Source organism: Anopheles merus, unplaced genomic scaffold (genome assembly GCF_017562075.2).
Source record: "Anopheles merus strain MAF unplaced genomic scaffold, AmerM5.1 LNR4000007, whole genome shotgun sequence".
Classification (NCBI taxonomy): Eukaryota; Metazoa; Arthropoda; class Insecta; order Diptera; family Culicidae; genus Anopheles; species Anopheles merus.
In genome coordinates, this window is record NW_024427587.1 from 572,344 (window position 1) to 584,926 (window position 12,583).

The window sequence follows — 12,583 nt, forward strand, 5'->3', positions numbered from 1 at the left end:
AATACGGTTACAATTTTTAAATGTAACTCTATGTAAACATAAAAAACACGACGTAATTTGTATAACGTGTATGAAAGAGTGTATTGAATCTCTCTGGCTGTCAACGGAGCTTGGTTGGTATGACCTGTATGGCAAAAGTCGCGTTATGTTTTAACAATTTTTCTCTCCGAGCGTTTCTACATACACCGAGAAAGCAGCTGAGAAAAAAACTGACAGCATCAAGGTGGAATGTATAATGAGGTGTAGTTATAGCGCTTTTGGCGATCCCCCCCCCCCCCCTGGGCTCCGATTTTGACAGATGGTTTTCCGCTTGTACATGTATTGATGGATTGTTTACGTTTTGCATGGTCAATATTTGGTGGAGATCAATTTGGGTGAATATTTTAGTTTATTAGAACACAGCCCGTGATTTAAAATGGAAATTTTCCTTCGAGAACTAGAAGCGTTCGCCAAACGCGGAAAACTAACTGTCAGTTTTCTTCGTTGATTCTTCTTCCACCTAGCTGTCAAAACGGGCTTATAACTTGACCTGATATCTTTACGGTCCTTGATTGGGATATAATTTTGACGATCGTTCATTTTAACAGGAATGAACAACAAATGAGCTCGGTTAAACGAAAATGAACTTTAAACGACCCTACCAGCATTAAACGGCTTTGAAGGCATTCAGAAGGCATTTAAGGCCTTAGTCGCCTTAGAAGGCGAATAAAGATTTCAACCGAAACTTTCACGGCTGTAACGGGTTCTCTTCGAAATCTTTCAACTTTTTGATTCAAGGAGAACAGATAGCTTGCCGCCATCTTAGCTTGTTTATATACTAAATTTGCACCTGTACCAATGTAACTGCCAAATAGAGCGGTGACAACGCTTTTGGTTCCGAACCGCGAAAGCGTGTGTTCAAATCCAGATTTTTATGATCTTTTTTCTGCGTTTATTTCTTTTTAAATTAATTTTTTCTTACTATAATTACTTTAAACAAAATTTATGTGAAGCGAAATTAAAATAATACCTTTTTAAAAAAACATCATAATTACACTATGTTCACCGTTCATTATCAGGATGGGAGAAATATGTATCTCATTTTTCCTTTTATTTTAGTTACAGAAATGAGTTTGATATATTATCACCTTTCAATGAGTTGGTCTTTAACAACCGAATAATGTAGATCATCTTTAATAAAGTGAAATAGCTCAGAGCTTAACGCAAGAGAACATAACACGTAAATCGTGCTATCGAATCCCTACCCGCAAATTTCCGTTAAATGCCTTCTAATCGCCTTGTAATCGCCGGCGAATAGAAGGCGATCAGCAGTGCATTTAGCAGTAATTAAATGCCTTTGAAATATGTCAATGAAAAATTTCGCTTTTAATTTGAAATTTGAAATTGCAACTGTCAAAAGAAAACCTTACAAGCGTCTTCAGCACTGCACTGTTGTAGTGTTCCCAGATATGAGCGTGAGATTCGATAGCACGATTTACGTGTTATGTTCTCTTGCGTTAAGCTCTGAGCTATTTCACTTTATTAAAGATGGTCTACATTATTCGGTTGTTAAAGACCAACTCATTGAAAGGTGATAATATATCAAACTCATTTCGATAACTAAAATAAAAGGAAAATGAGATACATATTTCTCCCATCCTGATAATGAACGGTGAACATAGTGTAATTATTTTTTTTTTTAAAGGTATTATTTTAATTTCGCTTCACATAAATTTTGTTTAAAGTAATTATAGTAAGAAAAAATTAATTTAAAAAGAAATAAACGCAGAAAAAAGATCATAAAAATCTGGATTTGAACACACGCTTTCTCGATTCGGAACCAAAAGCGTTATTACTGCTCTATTTGGCAGTTACATTGGTACAGGTGCAAATTCAGTATATAAACAAGCTAAGATGGCGGCAAGCTATCTGTTCTCCTTGAATCAAAAAGTTGAAAGATTTCGAAGAGAACCCGTTACAGCCGTGAAAGTTTCGGTTGAAATCTTTATTCGCCTTCTAAGGCGACTAAGGCCTTAAATGCCTTCTGAATGCCTTCAAAGCCGTTTAATGCTGGTAGGGATAGGTTACAAATCTAACCAGATACGTGGTAGTCGACTTTTTTTTGGCACGAATCCATGTTGATATGGGCTTAGGTAGCTGCGGCATGCATATAGCAGATGTTTGTATTCATGGACGGCACTGCAGTTAATCGACAAAATCATGCCAAAGACCTGGGCGTTCTGCTTGACTCTAGTTTGAACTTTAAACAGCATATCGATGACGTTGTAGCTAGAGGAAATCAATTACTTGGCGTGGTTATCCGGACAACTAATGAATTCCGCAACCCCATGTACATCAAAGCTGTCTACAACTGTATCGTTCGTTCGGTTCTGGAATATTTGTGCGTAGTCTGGAGCCCAACTACCGCTTCTTCAATTGCTCGACTTGAGGCGATTCAACGTAAGCTCACGCGATGTGCCCTACGTCTACTTCCCTGGCAGGATCGCAATAATCTTCCTGCGTATGCTGCGCGGTGCCGTCTTCTAGGCCTTGAACCTCTTTCGGTTAGAAGACGCAATGCACAGTGCTCTTTTATCGCTGGATTGCTAAATGGCTATATCGACTCATCGCCTTTGTTGCATCGAGTCGATATCTATGCACCATCCCGAACACTTAGGTCTAGAGAAACTCTACGGCTTGCTCAACCCCGTTCCAGTGCTGGTCGGTCTGACCCTATGTTCCGCATGTCGGCTGTCTTCAACACTGTCTCGGATTGCTTCGACTTCGACATCTCAACTCAGTGCTTCAAGGAACGTCTCCGGCTTTTGCCGTGGCCGCAGTCAATTGCGATGCAAATCTTGTTTTTGCTATGTATTTTTTTAAATTGAACTGTTACATCTTAATTAGGCCATACGGCCCGTGTAAGATTAAATAAATAATAATAAATAATAATAAATAATAATAATAATAATAATAATAATGATTATTATTATTATTATTATTCTTATCACTGGTTCGAACACCTTGGCAATGGGACACAAAGACGTGATACCCCGGTAGTTGATGTCATCTGTCCTGTCGTCCTTTTTATAAATAGGAACCATCCAAGATTTCCTCCATGTTTTGGGAAAGTAGCCATTGGCCAGCGATGCATTGAACATGTTTGCAAGGATTGGTGCTACTGTCGTTTGACAACGTTTCAGCACTGTAGAAGGTATTCCGTCTGGTCCAGGAGCGAAGGAAAGCTTTAGTTGCATTATGGCTGGTAAAACGATCTCACTGTCTACAAAAGAAGTACTCATGCTAATCAATGGTCATCAATGGTATCGGTATCATTCATGGCCGGTGAAAACCAATCTGCGAAGCGATCCGCGAAGAGATTGCACATTTCATTAGTGTTGGCACTTGTTGTTCCTTTGAACGTAATAGATTTCGGTGTATGCGTGGATTTTGTTTTGCTCTTGTAGAAACGCCAAAACGAGTCAGGCCACCTGCAGTGGTTACGTTGAATATAACTCAAATATGTGCCATATCGAAACCTGTTATAGCTGCAGTATAGAGAGTGCGTGTCAAAGTAGATCGAGCGAGATCTTTGGCAGCGGCGAGTTTGGTAATGACGATAAGCAGCTTTTTTTTACACGTTTGAGTCGTTTGAGTGTGCGGTCCGCAGACGGGAGGTTTGGTTTAGGACGCTGAACTAGGACGCATACAATAAAGGCTGGCAGCATAAAGGACGAGAATGAAGATACTGTTTCGAAAATACCACTAGACACTACAGAGCTGCACAAAAAACTGGTTGCCCACTTGACTATCGCAGCAAATGTTCGCTGTACGTTCCCAACCCAAGTGACATTTGCTCGATATTGTTTTTCCATATCTGCTCAATTAGTACTCGATACGCCTGAAATTGTGGATTTGTGTGTGATCAAGTGTAATGAATGCGCTGATATTTGGCGTGTTCGTAAATTAGACTTTCTTCTTTTGATGGACTAGCTCATTTTACATTCGTAGCTTTGATTTTTTATGAAAAACAAAATCATATTGAAAGAAATATTTTATAAAAAATCGATCCCTACCAGCATTAAACGGCTTTGAAGGCATTCAGAAGGCATTTAAGGCCTTATTCGCCTTAGAAGGCGAATTAAGATTTCAACCGAAACTTTCAAGGCTGTAACGGGCTCTTTTCGAAATCTTTCAACTTTTTGATTCAACAAGAACAGATAGCTTGCCGCCATCTTCGCTTGTATATATACTAGTTTTGCACCCTTACTAATGTAACTGCCAAATAGAGCAGTGACAACACTTTTGGTTCCGAACCGAGAAAGCGTGTGTTCAAATCCTGATTTTTTATGATCTTTTTTCTGTGCTTATTTCTTTTTATATTAATATTTTCTTGCTATAATGAATATAAACAAACTTTTTGTGAAGCAAAATGAAAATAATACCTTTTTAAAAAACATAATAATTACTCTATCTTCACCCATCATTATCAGGATGGGAGAAATATGCATCTCATTTCTCATTTTATTAGATTTATCGAAATGAGTTTGATATATTAACACCTTTCAACGGGTTGGTCTTTAACAACCGAATAATGCAGACCATCATTAATAAAGTGAAATAGCTCAGAGCTTAACGCAAGAGAACATAACACGTAAATCGTGCTATCGAACCTCACGCTCAATCTGGGAACACTACAACAGTGCAGTGTTGAAGACACTTGTAAGGTTTTCTTTTGACAGTTGCAATTTCAAATTTTAAATTAAAAGCGAAATTTTTCATTGACATATTTCAAAGGCATTTAATTACTGCTAAATGCACTGCTGATCGCCTTCAATTCGCCGGCGATTACAAGGCGATTAGAAGGCATTTAACGGAAATTTGCGGGTAGGGATATTATTTAAGTATAAAATGGCTACACGACCCACTATAACGATAGGAAACATAAGCCGGCATCGCGAATAAATGAACTCTTTTGAACAGTCCCCTACCCTCAAATTTCCGTTAAATGCCTTCTAATCGCCTTGTAATCGCCGGCGAATTGAAAGCGATCAGCAGTGCATTTAGCAGTAATTAAATGCCTTTGAAATATGTCAATGAAAAATTTCGCTTTTAATTTGAAATTTGAAATTGCAACTGTCAAAAGAAAACCTTACAAGCGTCTTCAGCACTGCACTGTTGTAGTGTTCCCAAATATGAGCGTGAGATCCCTACCAGCATTAAACGGCTTTGAAGGCATTCAGAAGGCATTTAAGGCCTTAGTCGCCTTAGAAGGCGAATTAAGATTTCAACCGAAACTTTCAAGGCTGTAACGGGTTCTTTTCGAAATATTTCAACTTTTTGATTCGACAAGAACAGATAGCTTGCCGCCATCTTCGCTTGTATATATACTGGTTTTGCACCCTTACTAATGTAACTGCCAAATAGAGCAGTGACAACGCTTTTGGTTCCGAACCGAGAAAGCGTGTGTTCAAATCCAGATTTTTTATGATCTTTTTTCTGTGCTTATTTCTTTTTATATTAATATTTTCTGGCTATAATGAATATAAACAAACTTTTTGTGAAGCAAAATGAAAATAATACCTTTTAAAAAAACATAATAATTACTCTATCTTCACCCATCATTATCAGGATGGGAGAAATATGCATCTCATTTCTCATTTTATTAGATTTATCGAAATGAGTTTGATATATTAACACCTTTCAACGGGTTGGTCTTTAACAACCGAATAATGCAGACCATCATTAATAAAGTGAAATAGCTCAGAGCTTAACGCAAGAGAACATAACACGTAAATCGTGCTATCGAATCTCACGCTCATATCTGGGAACACTACAACAGTGCAGTGTTGAAGACACTTGTAAGGTTTTCTTTTGACAGTTGCAATTTCAAATTTCAAATTAAAAGCGAAATTTTTCATTGACATATTTCAAAGGCATTTAATTACTGCTAAATGCACTGCTGATCGCCTTCAATTCGCCGGCGATTACAAGGCGATTAGAAGGCATTTAACGGAAATTTGCGGGTAGGGACAGATGATTGTACAGTCTGTTCCCGAGTTACGCGGTTTCTACGTTCCCAACGAATCCGCGTAAATCGAGTATCCGCGTAAGTCGAATTTCATGTTTTTTGACTAAATTACTATTGATTTCTCGGAGTTTTTGATTTGATGTAGTACTTTTATACACTTTGTTATTTATTTGATATGATTCGTGCAGAAAAATCTAATATTTCTGGCTTTTAAGCGGTTTCCATTTGTTAACGAAAATGCAATTTATACCGAACTTGAAGCAAATTGTACCGATTTAACATTTAATCTGTCAAAGGGGGCCTTTCCGTTTTAAGCTCGTAGGCTGAAATTTCAGCCTATCAGCTGTTTGCATTGTAAAGCAGCTTTCGAGCAGCTATCTAAGTGGGTTTAAAATACAGGTGGGCTTATCCCAAGGTGTATGAATTTAGAAGACTGATTTTTATTGCTTCTGTTTCTGAATGAAGATTTTAAGAGTGTTTTGTGTATTCGTCATGCCTGCAGAAAGCTTGTTTGAACAAAAGTTTTCACCCGTCCTGTCAAAAAGTGATATTTAAATTTGGTTATAAAAACAAGCTATGAGACCACCTGGACTACATACACTTTGATTCTAGATTCCACCACGTGTTTTCGAGCAGGTACTCGAATCTAATTCTAGCTTTGTGGCTAGAATAATCTAGACTGAAAATTGCAGGCTAGTTTTTTGTGTGGTTTTGTATGGAGTGTTTACATGATTTCAGCCTCCAACTGTCAAACTCCATACAAAAAACTAACTAGAATCGTGAAGGCCTCCAAAATTAGAAATCCGCGTATCTCCGAATCCGCGTATGTCGAGAACTGTGTAACTCGGGAACAGACTGTATATTCCTGCAAGACTGCATCGAAATCTTCTGTCCGTGGTGCAAGCGCAATGGACTGACTATCTGCATCGAGAAATGCTTCTGTGTGTCTTGTTGTCTATGCAGGAGCCCAATTACTGGTACCTACTTCATAGACGGCACTGCAGTTAATCGACAAAATCATGCCAAAGACCTGGGCGTTCTGCTTGGTTCTAGTTTGAACTTTAAAGAGCATATCGATGACGTTGTAGCCAGAGGAAATCAATTACTTGGCGTGGTTATCCGGACAACTAATGAATTCCGCAACCCCATGTGCATCAAAGCTGTCTACAACTGTATCGTTCGTTCGGTTCTGGAATATTTGTGCGTAGTCTGGAGCCCAACTACCGCTTCTTCAATTGCTCGACTTGAGGCGATTCAACGTAAGCTCACGCGATATGCCCTACGTCTACTTCCCTGGCAGGATCGCATAATCTTCCTCCGTATGCTGCGCGGTGCCGTCTTCTAGGCCTTGAACCTCTTTTGGTTAGAAGACGCAATGCACAGTGCTCTTTTATCGCTGGTTTGCTAAATGGCTATATCGACTCATCGCCTTTGTTGCATCGAGTCGATATCTATGCACCATCCCGAACACTTGGGTCTAGAGAGACTCTATGGCTCGCTCAACCTCGTCCCAGCGCAGGTCGGTCTGACCCTATGTTCCGCATGTCGGCTGTTTTCAACACTATTTCGGACTGCTTCGACTTCGACATCTCCACTCAGTGCTTTAAGGCACGTCTCCGGCTTCTGCCGTGGCCGGAGTGAATCGCGATACAAATATTGCTTTGCTATGTTTTTTTTTGTGTTCTGTTACTGATTTCAATAAGGCCATACGGCCCGTTAACGATTAAAAAATAATTAATAATAATAATAAACACGAATATAGAAAGGCTTCGTTTAGCAGAAGGTGAACGACTCATACATTCTAAATAGCATAAAAAAGTGCTGTGGCACCATCTGGTGGTGGGATACCCAATCAGAGGAGCGTCCTCGCTTGGAGAGCTTTCTCAATCCCTCTGTTCTGTTGTATGGTTTCGCATTGAAGTTATGCATCGCTAGAACTAGAACGGCGATACGATTGTTTAAATACTAAACTCCAATACATTTATCAGCACTGAAGCAAGTGAGATTTGAGTAATGGTCGTTGGTGTTGATATCCACATATCTGACCACACACACAACCGGTCATATAGATTTTTGCTCGGAAAGTTAGGTCATGATTAAGATGATGCTTGTCGAAACACATTGCAAGAAAAGGACAGTAGTATAATTATGAGTTGTAATACGCCACCCAAGCGCCACAGATTAAGCTTAAACGACTGGAAAATTGAATATCCATAGAAAAAAATGAAAGCTCCACAGCTTCATTGGTTTGATCAATAGATGGCGTATTACAACTCATCATTATATTGCTATCCTTTTCTTGCAATGTGTTTCGACAAGTTGCATTTTATTATGACCTATATAGCCTTCTAACTTTCTGAGCAAAAATCTATATAAATGGCCGTGTGGTTAGATACGTGGGTATCAACACCAATGACCATTGCTCAAATCTCACTTGCTTCAGTGCTGGTGGTTTCCGTTGGAGTTTAGTATTTAAACAATCGTATCGCCGTTCTAGTTCTAGCGATGCATAACTTCAATGCGAAACCATACAACAGTACAGAGGAAATGAGAAAGCTCTCCTCCAAGCGATGAAGCTCAACTGGTTGGGGTATCCCACCACAGATAGCGCCACCAGCTTTTTTGCTATTTTTAGAATGCATGAGTCGTTTGGCGTCTGCTAAACGAAGTCTTTCTATATTCCGTTTAGGTAGAGAACTTGAGTCGTTTAGAAGCCGTTTAGTGGTCGTTTAGTGGATTTGTGGCACTTGGGCAATTATTGAGCAACACAATGATACACGTTGTCGCACAGTTGCAGAAACATACTTTTTAGTCCTGCTAATGAGCACGTTTTGAGAGAGCGTTATAAGCCCGTTTTTTCTCACAAAAATTGTAAAATGTCGTGCGGTAATGTCAGTTGGGGTTGATTTTGGCTATTTTTCTCGCTACATTACGTGTAATTGTCTCGATATGTCTGGTTACACGGTAAGCACGAATAATCCAAATTCATGAACATCGTGAATCGATTCATCCCATACAGTGTTTACGGTTTATGGTTTGTTTCGAGAAAATGAAGAACACATCGGACCAGAATGATGTGAAAATCGACAATAATGAAAATCATGAGTATTTTCTACACAACATAATACTAGTTTTAACGACTATCACATATTGTGCATCGCTTTAAGATTACTGATGTTTTTGTTTTGTTACAATTTAATTGAAATTTAAAAAAAAAATTTCGTATAAAAGAGAAGTTCGAACAAGAATTTACAACAAGACAACAAATAGAAATAGAATCTAAACTATTTGATATTTTTATAACAAAACTAATCTACAAATATATATAGATATATAGACATTAATATCAACATTATGCGAATTTTTAGAATTTTTTTGGAAACCCGTTTTTTCACTCAAAACTATTGCACTTATCGAACATCGTGTCTGAAATCCTAATACATTTAAATAATGATTTCCGGACACATTCAACACTACAGTTACATTGATGAATACATAAAACATTACAATTACATTGATGAATATATTTAATAGCTTATAAACTGTTGACTAAATATCATGATACTATACACAGAAATTATCGGTAACATTTGCCCACTGTGCTATGTATAGCAGGTGCATCTATACATACGCAGACCGAGCTCGACCTCGGTTCATTCAATTTCGGTTTCCATTCATTCCGCTTCGTTTTCATTTTTCATTCATTTTTCGTACCGAACGGACATGCAAAGCGAGGTGCTCTGAAAGAACTGTTGATTTGAACGGTGGCCTGCAGTATTATTTACTCATTGCACTGATTGGTTATTGAGAAGTGCTATAAGTGAAGGAAAGTCTTATAGTTTGACACAATGCAAGATTCCTCGTACGTAAAACTGCAAACTTCCCAAGTATTGTGAAATATCTTAGTGCACCTAGATCATCACGCATTTTGGCAACGCATGGAAATGCATGTAATGAGTTTTGATTACGTATCACTCACTATAGACTATTGTTGTTCAAGTAAGCCTAGAAAGTGTGCAATTCAGTGCTATATTCGACCGTAGGTGGTCGCAACAACTCGATTGTGTCCCGTGTGTTTGGTAATCTAATCTGTGAGAAATTGTTTATGTGCTGGCACATGTATTGGCGTGTATTTGAATTTATCGTGTTCACAGCAACAATTAAGTTGGATCCGCGTGGGATCAGGTTATCGTTATAATCGTCGTGCTTTTATAAAAACGGAGGAAATAATCATCTACCAAAATCAGTCTGCTGCTACTAAGATCAGCAAATATTTAATGTGGGGAAAATTGAGGTTTCGTACTTACGCCTATATTTCCATGATATCGAAACTTTTGCAGTGAAATGGTATGTTAAACGAGAAGATTCATTTTGTGTATGATTCGCGGTTCCGTAGTTCAACAGTTCTGATCTTGTTCGAGATCGAGTAGGCACACCGTTAAAAAAAAAGCAAATTAAACAGTGTCAATGGAGGAAGCTAGTTTTTTGTTGACGGAAATTCCAGGCGGTTTCATATCGCATCGACCACATACGATAACCGGTGGGCATCATCACCGGTATGCACCCTATTCTGTTGTGTTACATCAGCCACATTTGCAACAGACCTCTGCCTCGCCGACAATATACACCATCCCATCACATCATTTGTCGCACCGTGCCCATCCGCATCTCCCACATCCCGGACACCATGCTCCACATTATCATCATAATCTCCATGGGACGATTCATTCTACAAATCGCCCCAAGAGCCCGAACACTCCTCCTCCGCAACCCGTAGAGGAAGAAGGCACCCATATTGGACATCTTTACCCAGAAATACTTGCTATGATCTTTGCCAAGCTAAACGTCAAGGATCGTGGCCGTGCCGCCCAAGTGTGCACCGTCTGGCGTGATGCTGCGTACGCAAAATGCTGTTGGCGAGGCGTCGAAGCCAGTTTGCACCTACGACGGCCTTCTCCGACACTATTTGGGTCGTTGGTGAAACGAGGTATCAAACGGGTTCAGGTGTTATCGGTTCGACGTGCCCTGAAAGACATCGTAAACGGCGTGCCGAACTTGGAGTCACTGAATCTAAGCGGCTGTTACAATATCACAGATATGGCTATCGGGCATGCGTTTGCTGCCGACTTTCCTAACCTAAAGGAACTGAATCTGTCGCTCTGCAAGCAGGTGACAGATTCCAGCCTTGGACGCATTACACAGCACTTGAAAAATATAGAGGTTCTAGAGCTCGGAGGATGCAGTAACATCACCAACACGGGTCTACTTCTCATTTCGTGGGGTCTGAAGAAGTTGCGCCGGCTTAATCTTCGGTCATGCTGGCACATCTCGGACCACGGTATCGGACATCTTGCAGGGCTCAGTAAGGAAACGGCTGATGGAACACCGGCACTCGAATACATAGGGCTGCAGGACTGTCAGCGCCTTTCCGATGAAGCGCTGCGACACATTGCCCAAGGGCTCACTTCACTGCGATCGATTAACCTTAGCTTCTGTGTTTCCGTCACGGACAGCGGGTTGAAGCATTTGGCGCGCATGTCGCGTCTGGAAGAGCTGAATCTGCGCGCCTGTGATAACATATCGGACATCGGTATGGCGTACCTGACGGAAGGCTGCAACTCGATCTCAACATTAGACGTTAGCTTTTGTGATAAGGTGGCCGACCAGGCCATGGTGCACATCTCGCAAGGTCTATTCCAGCTGCGCTCTCTAAGCCTTAGTGCGTGTCAGATCACGGACGAAGGTCTTTCTCGCATTGCCAAATCGCTGCACGATTTAGAAACACTTAATATTGGTCAGTGCAGTCGTATCACCGATCGCGGGTTAGAAATCGTTGCTGCAGAACTGATAAATTTACGTGCCATCGATCTTTACGGATGCACCCGGCTTACGCCGAATGCGTTGCAAAAGATCAACCAATTGCCGCGACTGTCCAAGGTTAATCTTGGCCTTTGGCATGTACGGTGATGCGTTTAAGGACATTAAAGGTTTTTTTAGCAGAGAGATTTAAGGATGAATAAAAATAATAAAACAAATGGCCATCATACTTTTTTGCCCTAAAAAAAAAAAAAAAAATATATATATATATATATATATATATATATATATATATATATATATATATATATATATATATATATATATATATATATATATATATATATATATATATATATATATATATATATAATATATATATATATATATATATATATATATATATATATATATATATATATATATAATATATATATATATATATATATATATATATATATATATATATAAATATAACCGTTGGGCAGCAAAAAGATGTTTTGCATGAAATTGGAAAATAAACTTTAAGTAGTGTTATAATAATCAATTTTAATATGTTTAGGTTTCCATCGTTTTCCATTTTGATTGTATGTTTTGTTTTATGTGAAACAATGTTATTTTGTTGGCTTATATTCAATGAACCAGAAAACTACAAAGATTTAGCTGATAAACGATCGACCCCAAAATATATGTGCCAGGTACAAGAGTAAGCAGGAAAGCTCACGAAATCGGTGATAAAATTCAATGTGACTGAAT

General features: G+C 39.0%; 1 protein-coding gene across 1 annotated transcript; it reads left to right on the plus strand.

Annotated features, from left to right (window-relative positions):
* Positions 1–9,674: 9,674 nt before the first annotated feature.
* LOC121600825 (F-box/LRR-repeat protein 14) lies at positions 9,675–12,065 on the plus strand. The gene has a single exon (XM_041929596.1). The coding sequence runs from the start codon at positions 10,478–10,480 to the stop codon at positions 11,975–11,977; it is 1,500 nt and encodes a 499-aa protein (XP_041785530.1). The 5' UTR covers positions 9,675–10,477; the 3' UTR covers positions 11,978–12,065.
* The last annotated feature ends 518 nt before the right edge of the window (positions 12,066–12,583 follow it).

Bases quoted from the DNA above. Each gene is read 5' to 3' on its own strand.
- LOC121600825 (XM_041929596.1), top strand. From the start codon at position 10,478: ATGGAGGAAGCTAGTTTTTTGTTGACGGAAATTCCAGGCGGTTTCATA.